Source organism: Siphateles boraxobius, unplaced genomic scaffold, assembly GCF_051911475.1.
Source record: "Siphateles boraxobius isolate OS27281-9 unplaced genomic scaffold, OSU_SipBor_1 8, whole genome shotgun sequence".
NCBI lineage: Eukaryota > Metazoa > Chordata > Actinopteri > Cypriniformes > Leuciscidae > Siphateles > Siphateles boraxobius.
In genome coordinates, this window is record NW_027509208.1 from 35519035 (window position 1) to 35533542 (window position 14508).

The 14508-nt window shown below is 45.8% G+C and overlaps 1 protein-coding gene across 1 annotated transcript in view; it reads left to right on the top strand.

The window, feature by feature from the left end:
- Positions 1 to 538: 538 nt before the first annotated feature.
- Positions 539 to 14508, top strand: part of slc16a10 (solute carrier family 16 member 10) — a 63796-nt gene continuing 49826 nt past the window's right edge. The window contains exon 1 of the mRNA XM_077220596.1: positions 539 to 1021. Within this exon, the coding sequence (XP_077076711.1) occupies positions 712 to 1021 (310 nt within the window). The 5' untranslated portion in view covers positions 539 to 711. The remainder of the gene's footprint in view (positions 1022 to 14508) is intronic.

Consider the following 14508-nt stretch of genomic DNA (forward strand, 5'->3'; position numbering starts at 1 on the left):
GGATAAGTTATTTTTATGGTGAAACCTTCAAATATTTGGTATCTCTGAAAAGCCCTGAATGTGCTCTTTACAGGACATCCAGACTGTGACATGTATTGTGTCAGAGATATTCCCTAAAATATAATGTCCACTACAGAGGACAAAGGTCTATTCCTGGGACCCATTTATACGAGCGATTTAATTCCCCAACAGTGTGAAGGTCAGTAAATTATTTTATTAACTGGTCAGAGCTCATTTTCCTCGCATTTGTCGAGTGTCAGCGTGAGTGTGTGTGCATCACTTTAACAACACTAGAGCGCGCGCGCGTGCAGCGGACAGTGACGTAGACTGATGCAGTCCAGCTGCAGGAGTTACTGGAGTCTGTCTTCAACACATTCAGTGTATGTGCTTATAAACACACTCCTATTGTGGTGCCGCAGCTGATGTCAATGATCATTCCCTCCATCTCTGTGAATAAAGCATACAGGTACAGGATGAGTGACGCGGCCAGATGCAGCTGTTGAGTGCGCGTGTCCGTGCAGGACAGATGTGCTTCATCAAGACTTCTCCAGGCGGAGACTTCATCTGACACGCTCTCGGGCGGTGGGTCTGTCTGTAGCCCCGCCTCCTGCAGCTCATCTGTATTTATAGCTTATTGCTACAGTGTAACAGTCATCAGCGCAGTGTATCTGCATTCACAGCAGACTCACAGGAGATCCACACACGATCAGCATGACTGAGACTCACACCGACTGCGAGCCACACAAAATCAGCATGACTGAGACTAACTCCGACGGCGAGACGACTCATGCCGCGCCCGCGCCGGAGGAGAACGGCGGCAGTAGAGTCTCCGAGAGCGGGGAGAAGGCGCCGGCGGAGTTCGAGCACCCGGAGGGCGGCTGGGGGTGGGTGGTGATGCTGGCCTCCATGTGGTGCAACGGCTCGGTGTTCGGCATCCAGAACGCCTTCGGTATCATGTTCGTGGCGCTGCTGAAAGAGTTCGGCTCCGGGGAAAACGACGCCGACCTCCGCTTCAAAACAGGTAACAGCCATTTCCGTGATCGACAGCGCGAGCACGTGTCGGTGAGGGGGCTCGAACGCGCGTCACTGTGAAGCTCTCCTGACTCACTGTAATGATCATCAGCGAGCCTGACCCTGAAATAAGTGCGTCCACACAATCCTACAGCTCTGTCTGCTTCACTCACTCAGACCTGGTGAAGTTCCCCTGACTCACCGTAATGATCATCAGCAAAGCTGAGACTGAGTGAAGTGTGTGTCCACACAATCCTACAGCTCTGTCTGCTTCATACACAAATACACCGGGGATAGTTGCTACACTTTCTTTGGTAACACTTTATTTTACAGTGTCCTTGTTACATGGGTTTTATGTACTTACCATAATAATAACAGTAAATTATGCATAATTACATGCAACTAAACCTCAACCAAATCATAATCCTACACTAAACCTAGTAAGTAAATGTTGTTAATTGATATTACTCAGTAGGCTACTGAAATATATAATTTCACTGTAACAATGACACCTTAAAATAAAGTGTAACCCTTGTACCATTGTAATTACTCAAATAATTACTGAGTAATATTTAATTAACTACATGTACTTACTATAGAGTTAGGGCTTGGTTTAGGTTAATCACTTGTAATTATACATGATTTTCTGTTATTACTATTGTAAGTACATGTAGCACACATACAAAATCATAGACTAGGAGCTGAATGGAACTCAATACCTGAGGGGGTTAAACAGCTCACCACTTACAAGTCCTTTACAAAGAAGTTTGGCTCATTAACATGTATGTCTGCCAACATTAAAAGCCAAGCCTGTTGTGCTTTATTGTATAATTGGATACCGTGTGTGTTTAAATATTGTAATTGGTATTGTATGTCGTGAGTTATTTATAGTGTCATTTATATTGTAGTTATTGATTTGTCATAGACTTGTAAATGTATTTTCATGTTTGTATTTTAATGCTTCTTTTACATCTTGGCCAGGGGACTACAGATGAAAAATAGCCTTTTGGCTAATTCTGGCTTTTTAACCATGTTTGTTCATGTGTTTTATGAAATTGCACTGTCCCCTCTTAAATAAACCAAAAAACAAACCAAAAAACAAAACAAAAAAACAATGAAACTCCTAAATGGAGATTTATGTTAAATCATTGTTTTGGCCAACAGAAACAAAACCCTCAAAATGTGGTCTGACTTGAGTTTGTTGTGAGACAAAGCTTACCACATTACAAATGTGCCTTATGTGCAAATGTGTTATTGTATAAAAACACTGCAAACTCGTGATAATATTGGTGTTTTAGTTCAACCAGTTAAGTTATAGTTTTGACCAACCATTCAAAACCACTGGCAGGGAAAGTTTAGCAGCAATGGAAATGTGATTGTGGAAATGAATGTATGATTTATAAAACACCAGTCCTGTGCTGAACGATTAGAGAACCGGTGTGATTGCTGTTGCGTTACTGTTATTGAGCTGAATGTAGTGAAATGAGTCAGTTTTTACATATCAAACTGGTTCAGAATGATGTGATTTGTTTGATCGAAGCCCGTTCGACCGATCGTGGCAGAAGACATTGAGGCGGACGCTTCACTTTTCTCACTGGCGTCTCATCAGTGTGTTTCTGTCAATGATTGATTTCCCCTGTAGATGATCACCATTTACTGCCGCTCGTCCGAGCTAAAGCAAAAGCACACATGTTTTCAGTGCTCAGTGTTGTTGGAAGAACAGTCTTTAAAGCGTGTGCAGTGTGATAGTTAACAGATGTTATATAAAGCTGCACATAATATAGGGATGTTGTCGTGTTTATAGCACTTCTGTGTCAGACGATCCTGTATGAGTGTGTTTATGAAGCTCATCTAGGCCTACATCTGAACGTTTATTACGCTCTCAACATAAAGAGCTGATGATGATGATGACGTTTCTCTTCATCTTACACTGAACATGATTATAATGAAGCTTATTATGGTCAAGTGTGTTACAGTCATTCACATGTAACGTTGTGATCTACAGTGGTTTGAACACTGCAGTCAGGAGTTTTTGTCAGTCATACGGTTGTCTCAAGGTGCCATTAAAGGTGTCCTTCGTAATGCCTGGTGAAGATTGCATCATCAGCTCCAGCTGTCGCTCGTCACTCACACACTCATGCCAGCGCTGGTCAGAGGTCAGAGGTCACGTTCCACATCTGCCGTCTGACACAACGCCAAACAATCTCACGAACCATAAGAGCAGAAGAAAAATACTTGCGTAAATATACGATCTCAGATAACAGAAATTTGTTCTGATAACGTTTGCTAATGCTCCCATTGAGTTACGAAAACTTTATTTCTGAATGTTTTCTGAATGTTCAACACATACAGATTTTAAATGTTTTAAAAACGTTTTTTTATACGACCGTTAAGGAAACATTCCATTGTATCATCTTTATGGGACATTAATATTACATTTGAATGTTCTCTGAACGTTCTGAAACAGTAACATTAAGAAGTAACATTTAAAAAAAACATTTGAACTATAAGGGAACATTCCCTTTTATCATCCTTCAGATTGTTTCACTTTATTTTACAGTATGTGTACTTACCTAAGAAAATACTGGGTAATATAAGGTAACTACAGGGGTTAAGGTCAGGTGGTTACACTTTATTTTAAGGTGTCAGTGTTACATTGTAATAGGGTTAGATTAAGGATTAGGTTTAGGGATAGTTCCATGTAATTAAGCACAATTTATAGTAATTACTATATTAACTACGTGTAACATGTGACCGGTTAGGTTCAGGGTTAATATCTTGTTATTACGCAGTTATTGTAACTACTGTACTAAGTATACATGGGAAACAGGATTAAAATAAAGTGCAGTCCTCAAACATTATGTGAAATTTACTTTGGAATGATCTCTGAAAGTTCTGAAACTAGTAATAATATAAAAAAAAATTTGAGGACATTATTTAAGACCAGATAACTTAAAGAATGTTGTATTAATGTTACTGGAAGAACGTTTGTTCATAAACTTTGAGAGAATCTTGACAAAACGTCTCCTGTTCACTGGGATAAAGCAAATCTCAGCCGCATGATTGATTGTACCGTCACAAGATGAAACTATTATTACTCAGCTTTAAGTGTGAATATAAGATATTAAGATATTATAAGCATCACAAATTTCTGTAAAGCTGCTTTGAAACCATGTGTATTGTGAAATCGCTGTATAAATTTTGAAAGCGCTGTATAAAACTTGACTATTTCCACAGACATGCCTTAATGTTCAGAGTCCAGTCAGAAGACCTTGGCAACCACTCAGAGCACCTGGCAACAACTTAGAGCACCTAGCAACAACTCAGAGCACCTAGCAACCACACAGAGCACCTAATAACCACTCAGAGCACCTGGCAACAACTTAGAGCACCTAGCAACAACTCAGAGCACCTAGCAACCACACAGAGCACCTAACAACCACTCAGAGCACCTGGCAACCACTTAGAGCACTCAGAGCACCTAGCAACCACTCAGAGCACCTAACAACCACTCAGAGCACCTAGCAACCACTCAGAGCACCTAGCAACCACTCAGAGCACTCAGAGCACCTAGCAACCACTCAGAGCACATAGCAACGACTCAGAGCACCTAGCAACCACCTAGAGCACTAGCAACCACTCAGAGCACCTAGCAACCACTCAGAGCAATCAGAGCACCTAGCAACCACTCAGAGCACCTAGCAACCACTCAAAGCACTCAGAGCACCTCACAACCACTCAGAGCACCTAGCAACACCTCAGAGCACCTAGCAACAACTCAGAGCACATAGTAACAACACAGAGCACCTAGCAACTACTCAGAGCACCTAGCAACCACTCAGAGCACCTAGCAACAACACAGAGCACCTAGCACCCACTCAGAGCATTTAGCAAACACTCAGAGCACTAGCAACCACTCAGAGCACCAAGCAGCAACTCAAAGCACCTAGACCATTATTGTGCTGTGTCACATTTGCTTTTGTTAACACCATCGGGTAGGTTTAGGGTTTAGTGTAGCTGTATGTTATTTTAAAATGGAGCATTAAGCTTTCAGCGCCACTCACCGGACATTTAAATTCAGAACTGCGGTGATACGTACAAACTCCAACGTAATAAAATGTTGTCTTATTCACATTCATCTGTTCCAAAAAAACCTAAATTATGATTATTTAAATCAAATATTTGGCAAGCTATTTTATTCTGGCCTAAATATTGTTTTGATTAGTGTGTGATGGATTGGGTTCTCTTACGAGAGTATCTCTCGTACTGCGTAATATCTTACGCTATGCGGAAAACCTCTTTTCCACGAGATATTGAAGCTAAAAATTATCCTTAATTTTGAATTAATGTAAAACGCTGTGCAGCAGTATGCAGATATAGGCAGGACGGCTCGCGTGCCTATTGGCTGCCCTGCGGCAACAGCAGCAGCCTATCGAGAGAGGCGCTGTGTGACACCATCCTATGGGGGCATTTCGCGCCCATTTCGTCACGTCCCGCCAGAAAAGGCGCAATCTCGCCCTATAAATATAGCTCGATAAGGCTGGTACACTGATTTTCATCTCTTCAGCGAAGCATCACGAATCGCTGGATCCGGAGTGAGAAGCAACGCCGTCTGAGGACAAGCACACAGCGGGACGAGCCTTTGTGTCTGAAGTCGATGGCATCGCCGCCTTTAGCCGCCGTACCTGCTACGCTTTCCGGCGTTATATCCTTTCATTACTGTGTGTGTGTGTTCGCCGCTGCGACACACATTTTTTCACTGTCTCTCTCTCTGCTAAAAGAGCTGCGTCTTTTTCAAGATGCAAAGATCCTGCGGCTCGTGCCGAGCCACACTCAGCGACGGGGACCGTCATGTCATCTGCGTTTCCTGCCTGGGTGAGGATCATGCGGCTCTCGCTCGCTCTTCTCCTGCCCACCAAAGCTCGCCGGTTCCGCCATTGAGGTCGACGAAACAACCGCGGTCTGTTCTCTCCTGGCATCAGATAGTGAGGAATGGGCAAGCTCTGTGGATCTCCCCCCTGCTAGCCGCGAGCCTTCTGGAAAACGAGCCGGCATTGAATCAGAGCTGATGCGTCTGCTCTCTCAAGCCGTCGACAACCTCGGCATCGACTGGGAGGCGCCCACGCAGCCTGCGCGCAACCGACTGGACGGATGCTTCCTCAAAGAGGACCACTCGCCGTCACAATCCAGGCCCGCGCCTTTTCTTCCCGAGCTTCACGAAGAAGTCGCGAGGTCCTGGGGCGCCCCCCACTCGGCCAGGGTGCGTACCTCTGTCTCGGCTGCATTCTCCACTGTGGACGGTGCGAAAGACAGAGGATACCTTTCTCTTGCCCCAGTGGAAGCAGCGGTAGCTTCCCATCTCTGCCCGCCCTCTGCTGGACGGCGAGCGCAGACGACGCTACCATCTAAAGCCTGCCGAGTGACGTCAACCATGCACGGTCGCGCTTACACCGCCGCCGGGCAAGCCGCGTCAGCTTTACACACAATGGCCATCTTGCAGATCTTCCAGGCCGACCTTCTCCGAAAAATGGAAGAGGAAGGCGCTGAATCGATCAGCGTTGCAGATTTGCGGAGCGCTACAGACCTGGCTCTACGCGCCACAAAATCAGCTGCACAGGCCATTGGGCGGAATATGGCCTCTCTCACCGTGGCTGAGAGACATCTGTGGTTGACGCTGTCTGAAATTACTGAAGCGGAGCGCTCTGTATTCCTCGACGCGCCCATTTCGTCAGCTGGCCTCTTCGGATCTGCCGTCAAAGATTTCGCGGACAGATTCCAGGAAGTTAAAAAGACATCACAGGCGATGAAGCACTTCCTCCCGAAGCGCTCTAGTTCCGCAGCAGGTCGCTCTAAACAGCCGCCTGCCCGGAGCTCCCAGCCTCAACCCACACAATCCGGCGCCGCTGCTTCTCAACGCCGCCAGGCCCGAGAACAGAGACCGCGCTCTCGCTCTGCTGGACGCCACCCCCCTCAGCGCGGGCCCCGGCCGAGGATTGAAATCAAGCCCGAGGTCTCAAAGCCTTCCTAGCCTCTCTGGGAAAGCGACGGTGTTCAAATCCCGCTGCGGCCAGTCCATTTACCCGCTTGCCTGCACACAAAAGCCGTTTTTACGGCTACCCAGATAAATCCAATAAAGAGTTTATTTTCTGGTGTTCCGGCCACGGCCGACGGTGTTATGAGTGTTGTAAGAATGCCCACGTCTCAGTGCCCATTCCCACACGCAGACACAGCCCATCACAATACAGGGCTAGCACAAATAAAATCGACTCATGTCGATTGTGCAATAAATGTAGTGTACGTGCCCACAATACAGTGCCCACAAACACTACACGAAACATGTCCCACGGTTTCTGTAAAAACGAAACCAACACATATTCAATCGGCGCGAGCCGACAGTGTTCTCACTGCAGTGAGTGTGCCCGCTTTCCCGCGCCCACATTCCCGCACAGACATGCCGAACACCACGGGGCTCGTCCCGCTCACCTTCTCTCCACAACCTGTCAGAGAGAAGCCGAGCGCGGTCGGGCTGCCTGCTGTGATCAGCGCACCCCCCGCCTCGCACACTGCAAACACAGTGTCTATTTCTCAGCACACAGGAGCTATGCCGCGGCCAGAGCCCAGATTTCATTCTACCTCTAGCTATTCGCGCAGATGCGTGGGCAAAGCTTCCCGGGGTATCAAAATGGGTGCTGAACACTATAAAAAGAGGCTATTCGCTGCAGTTCACTCGACGCCCCCGCCTTTGCGCGGCGCGAGTCGAAACGACGGTAAAAAACAAAGTATCTCATCTACTTCGAGCCGAGATAGTGAAACTACTGAGCAAAGGGGCTATAGAACCTTTATCTCAGGCTCAGAGCGATGGGGGTCTATACAGCAGGTATTTTCTGGTACCGAAAAAAGACGGGGGTCTCAGACCCATTCTAGATCTGCGACGGCTGAACAAAACGCTCATGAAGCGCCAGTTCAGAATGATTACAACCAGGAAAATCCTCGCGCAAGTTCGCCAGGAGGGCTGGTTCATGTCAATAGATCTGAAAGACGCCTATTTTCAAATACAAATAGCGTCACGTCACAGGCAATTCTTGAGATTCGCCTTCGGGCCAGGCATACCAATACAAAGTCCTGCCGTTCGGCCTGTCCCTGGCATCCCGTACATTTACGAAGTGCATGGACGCGGCTCTCGGACCCCTGAGACTTCAGGGCATGCGAATTTTGAACTACTTGGACGATTGGCTGATTCTAGCTCGATCACGATCAGAGCTCATAGAACACAGGGCCACATTACTCGAACATCTCGAGAATCTGGGTCTCTCAGTCAATTGGGCGAAGAGCTCGCTGTCTCCCAGCCAGAACATTTCTTTTCTGGGAACAGTGCTGGACTCGCTATTCATGGCAGCGCGTCTGTCGCCAGAGCGCGAACGGGACATTCAGCGCGCCGTGAAATCCTTTCGCCGCGGCTCGATTGTCCAGCTCAAAAGGTTCCAGAAAATGCTGGGCCTCATGGCCTCAGCAGCTTCAGTGCTCCAGCTGGGTCTGCTTCGCATGCGCCCACTGCAGCTATGGCTGAAAGCGCGAGTTCCGACCGGGGCATGGACCGCTGGTCGGTTTCGCCTCCGGGTCGATCTGAAATGCGTCTCAGCTTTGGAACCTTGGCAGAAAACCGACTGGTATCAGTCAGGTGTGAGTCTGGGGACTCCCTCGAGTGTGACGGTGGTGTCCACGGACGCCTCCACCTCGGGATGGGGAGCGCTGCTCGAGGGCAGACCGTTCTTTGGCCAGTGGTCAGAACGGGAAAAGCTCCTACACATAAACTGTCTGGAAATGATGGCAGTCGACAACGCGCTACGGCGCTTCTGTCCCCAGATAAGGGCATGACCCCATCCACGCTCAAAGTGTACGTGGCGGCCATAGCAGCGTTCACAAAACCTGTGTCTGGCCAGTCACTGGGGAAGAACGACCTAGTCGTGCGATTCCTCAAGGGAGCTCGGAGGCTGAACCCTCCTAGACCTCCTTCAGTCCCGGTGTGGGACCTTTCTACGGTTTTGGAAGCCATGAAAGGTGCCCCGTTCGAGCCAATCCATTTGTCAGACATGAAGCATCTGTCTTTCAAAACGGTGTTTCTTTTGGCTCTCGCTTCAGTGAAGCGCATAGGGGACTTACAAGCGCTTTCTGTAAGCGCGTCATGTATGGAGTTTGGGCCTAATGACTCAAAAGTCATACTCAAACCAAGGCACGGGTACGTGCCCAAATCCCTCAACACACCGTTCAGGGCCCAGGGTATTTCCCTGTGCGCTCTCTCAGCTCATGATGAGGAGGAGGATGCGAGTCTCCTTTGCCCTGTCAGGGCACTGAGAGCTTATGTGTCCCGCTCGTCTGCCTTCAGACAGACCGAGCAGCTCTTCATTTTGTTCGGCGGACGCTCCAAGGGACTGGCCGCATCAAAACAGAGCCTATCCAGATGGATAGTCGACGCCATAGCACTGGCTTACACTTCTAAGGGCCTGCAGTGTCCTTTGGGTGTCAGAGCGCACTCCACGAGAGGCGTTGCCTCGTCGTGGGCGTGGTATAGTGGGGTTACCTTGCAGGATATCTGTACGGCTGCGGGCTGGGCCTCGCCGTCTACATTTATAAGGTTTTATAACCTAGAGGTTCCCGCCTTACAAGCCAAGCTTCTGTCGGTATAGAATTCAGTGCTATCTGCCCCGCTGTGCCGGCCCAGATGCTGAGTTTTGCTTATGTATCGCTAACTGAGCGATAAAACGGCTCTATGGGTGTTGAATAACCCGTACTATTACCCAGTTCAGGCTGAACACGTTCACCCTGCCTGTGTCAAACACTATTAACATAACTAGCTCCTATAGGATGCTATTTCATGGGGAATGATGCTTGCAGCCTCTCTTCTCCGACTCTCTGTGAGTCTATGGTGATTATGCACTACATGAGCCCCGGGCTACTGCCCTTGGGACCTTGGTGTCGGATCCCAGTACGCACGGCGTTTTGCATTGTGTTCCCCATAGCGTAAGATATTACGCAGTACGAGAGATACTCTTGTAAGAGAGATACTCTCGTAAGAGAACGTACTCGGTTACTAACGTAACCTCGGTTCTCTCTAGAGAGGGAACGAGTACTGCGTATCTTGCCGTGCATACACAGCTCTGGTTCGCTTCGGCGATGAAAACCAGTGTACCAGCCTTATCGAGCTGTATTTATAGTGCGAGATTGCGCCTTTTCTGGCGGGACGTGACGAAATGGGCGCGAAATGCCCCCATAGGATGGTGTCACGCAGCGCCTCTCTCGATAGGCTGCTGCTGTTGCCGCAGGGCAGCCAATAGGCACGCGAGCCGTCCTGCCCATATCTGCATACTGCTGCACAGCGTTTTACATTAATTCAAAATTAAGGATAATTTTTAGCTTCAATATCTCGTGGAAAAGAGGTTTTCCCAATAGCGTAAGATATTACGCAGTACACGTTCCCTCTCTAGAGAGAACCGAGGTTACGTTAGTAACCGAGTACGTTTTCATCTGATTGTTTGCGATCGACAGCAGATATGTCTTAACATGTTCACAGTGATTCAGATCACACAACCGTTTATTTCTTCTCTAAACATTCCCACAAACACTACAAAACAAGATCAGTGTTTATCTCCAGCAGAAACTACACAGATAGCTAGTTCATCCAGTTTATTATCTAGTTCGCCATTACTGCTCGAGTTAAGGGAACTGGGTAGTAATCTGATGGCAAAGACGGTGATTATCATTGGTCATGCAGTGCAGTAGAAGAACAGTCAGTAACTCTTGACGTATGTGTGTGTGTTCTCTGTGCTGTTTGTGTGTTGTGCTCCACAGCAGAGGCTGTGCAGCAACCAATCAGACAACTAGCAACCAATCAGAGCACCTAGCAACCAATCAGAGCACCTAGCAACACCTCAGAGCACCAGCAACTACTCAGAGCACCTAGAAACCACTCAGAGCACCTAGCAACAACTCAGAGCAACTAGCAACCACACAGAGTACCTAGCAACCACTCAGAGCACCTAGCAACAACTCAAGAGCACCTAGCAACTACTCAGAGCACTAGCAACCACTCAGAGCACCTAGCAACAACTCAAGAGCACCTAGCAACTACTCAGAGCACTAGCAACCACTCAGAGTACCTAGCAACAACTCAGAGCAACTAGCAACCACACAGAGTACCTAGCAACAACTCAGAGCACCTAGCAACAACTCAAAGCACCTAGCAACTACTCAGAGCACTAGCAACCACTCAGAGCACCTAGCAACCACGCAGAGCACCTAGCAACAATTCAGAGCACCTAGCAACAACTCAGAGCACCTAGCAAGGTTGACATCTGTTTAATCTCCTTCAATTCTCTCTTAAAGCTACTGAAACTGCATCAGGCTTGTGTAAGCAGTGCAAACAAGACTTTCAGCGTTTGTTCGTTTGCTTGCGAATGTTTCTCTTCTGAATGATTCTAATTTAACTGAGCATGTCCAGTAGAGCAGCATTTCCTGTCGACATGTTGAATGATCCTAACCTTCACAGACCCTGTTATTAGTGTCTCTTTTGGGGTTTGGCCTACAGATGACTGGTGTAATGATGTTAGACGTGCACGTCTGTTTCCTCCGTCTCCCTGATGTCTGTCTGACACAGAGACACTGAGTTACACAGGAGGTTCATTAGAGAGAGAGTCAAGTTGACCTGAGGAACATGTGACCTGCCAAAAGTTACTTTTCGTTCTTTGAAAATTACGCAATTTGTTTGAAATACATGAGCAGTGATATACTGTTATGAACATCTGACGCCGCACACACTGCTGAGAGCGATGGTTAGATGAATATGCTGCGCTCATTCCTCTCATTGACAAATTAAACACAACAAAGCTGAGAAAACAGCAAGCATTTTAATAATAAAACATAAGAAAAGCATCTTATTATAGCAGCATGAATATGTTTGTTTGCACGAGCTCTGCAACTCAGCACTCTAGTAAAGTCACGTAACGTTTATTTAAATATCATTTTATTCAATAGATTGTTTAAAATCAAGCAGCTTTACCGTATTAAACATGAAAACAGTGTCTTGTTTCATCAGAAGTACAACTTCATTTTCTACTATAAAGCAGCAGTTCTCCAGTGTGTTCATGTTTTCACTCGCGTGCGTCTGATCTCGACCGACTCAACAGACGAAATTAACCAGAAAAGATTTCCACGTGAAAGAAGGCGGAGCCTCAGAGCCACACCTACTTATTACATCATTACCACGGACCAATTGGAGTACAGAGAGGAGTTTAAACTTTGGTAACTGTTTCAAACTCCAGCTTGCCAAAGTTGGTTTGTTCAAAAATCAGTACGTTCTTCGATTTCTCTTGAAGTATATAAGGGCCTTAGCTATAGTGCTGGTCATGTGACAATGACAGTTCTCACACAGATTAGTTCTCTTGCAGAACATTCATATTCTATACAAATCATTTAGAACAAGTATGCATAAGAATAATTGCAACATATTTAAGACATTAGTACAGACTTCAGAATGATCGGGATTTAGCGATTTACCATAAATGATTGTAAAGTCTATTATATATGAAAAAATATGTGAAAGTGGTTTATTTTTAGTTGACTTACCAGTTCTAGTGTCCATTTTCAGTGGGAAGTCCTATTTAAAAGTTTGGAATCATCTTTTAATGCCAAAGTTCAGGTGTAAGAAATCAAGTTTTATTTTCAGTGAGCATCTTTCAGGGTTATAGTCTTGAACGTTCAGATTTAGCTTTAATCTCATTTTTGTCTGTGTGGAAATGGAAATTGAACACGGCAACTGTGAATAGTAATCAGTTAGCTGCCATGTTCACTTATTATAATTAAAGGATTAGTTCATCTCAAAATTAGAATTTCCTAATAATTTACTCACCCCAATGCCATCCAAGATATCCATGTCTTTCTTTCCTCAGTGGAAGAGAAATTAAGATTTTTGAGGAAAACATTTATGGATTTTTCTTCGAATAATGGACTTCAATGACAACAAGCGTTTTGAAGTCCAAATCAATGCAGCCTCCAAGGTCTTTGAAGTGCTTTAACAGACTGTGCACGATCGCAGCTGAGGAGGGGGGTCTTATCTCGCAAAACGATAGGTCATTTAAAAAAAAAAATATATATATATATATGTACTTTTTAATACAATTGTCCGGATTGAGCTGATCTGCAACGCGCCGGGAACTACGTCATCATGTTGAAAGGCCAGGCTCAATATCGCCGGCGTTGGCTGAAGTACCGCCCCACTATCCGTGCGAAGGAGGATAGTTCAAATTGTATTGGTCGCTTTGTAAACAATGGGGCGGTACTTCCGCCGACGCCGGCGATATCGAGCCTGACCTTTCAACGTTATGACGTAGTTCCCAGCGTTGCAGATCAGCTCAATCCGAACAATTGTAGTTAAAAAGTATATATATTTTTTTTTTTTGAAAATTAACTATCGTTTCGCGAGATAAGACCCCCCTCCTCAGCTGCGATCGTGCACAGTCCATTCAAAGAACTTCAAAGACCTTTGAAACTGGATTGATTTGGACTTCAAAACTTTGGTTGTCAATAAAGTCCATTATTCGAAGAAAAATCCAGAAATGTTTTCTACAAGTAAAGTCAAGTCAAGTCACCTTTATTTATATAGCGCTTTTTACAATACAAATTGTTTCAAAGCAGCTTTACAGAGATAACAGGAAAGTAAAGTTCTAATTGTATTGTTAAATTCAAAATTAAATGTTAAATGTCCCCAACTAAGCAAGCCAAAAGCCAATGGCGAATAAAGACAAAAAAAGGCGACAGTGGCAAGGAACCAAAACTCCATCAGGTGACAGAATGGAGAAAAAAACCTTGGGAGAACCCAGGCTCAGTCAGAGGGCCAGTCCTCATTTGGCCAACAAACGAACAGTGTATGATTATGATTTATGCGGCATAATAGGTCAGAAGTCAGATTGGATCAGAACTTTCACAATATTTATCCAGTTCATCTGGTTAGGGGTCGGAGTCATCACGCCGGTATGGAGATGAGTTTGTTGAGGTGTCCATGAGGCCTTCACAGTGTTGATGAGGCTGGCACTTCAGGGATGCGTTGTCGTCGTCCATGTGATGGTCCTTCATCAGATCTGGATATGGCCTGGATCCGGCGGTTTGCGGTAAACCTCGGGATAAACAGAGAGACTAATATTAGCGTAGACGCAATCCTTCTTTATGATGTACAAAGTACATCAGGATTTATGGGAAGTGTTCCCGGTTCCGGCTGATCTAAACTATGCAGCCTAACATTGAATTATAGCAATCTATAATGTGTTATGTGTATGCTAAGCCAAAGAGATGTGTTTTTAGTCTAGATTTGAACTGACAGACTATGTCTGCTTCCCGGACAATGTTAGGAAGATTGTTCAAAAGTTTTGGTGCCAAGTAGGAAAAGGATCTACCGCCAGCAGTTGATTTAGATATTCTAGGTATTATCAACTGGCCAGAATTTTGAGA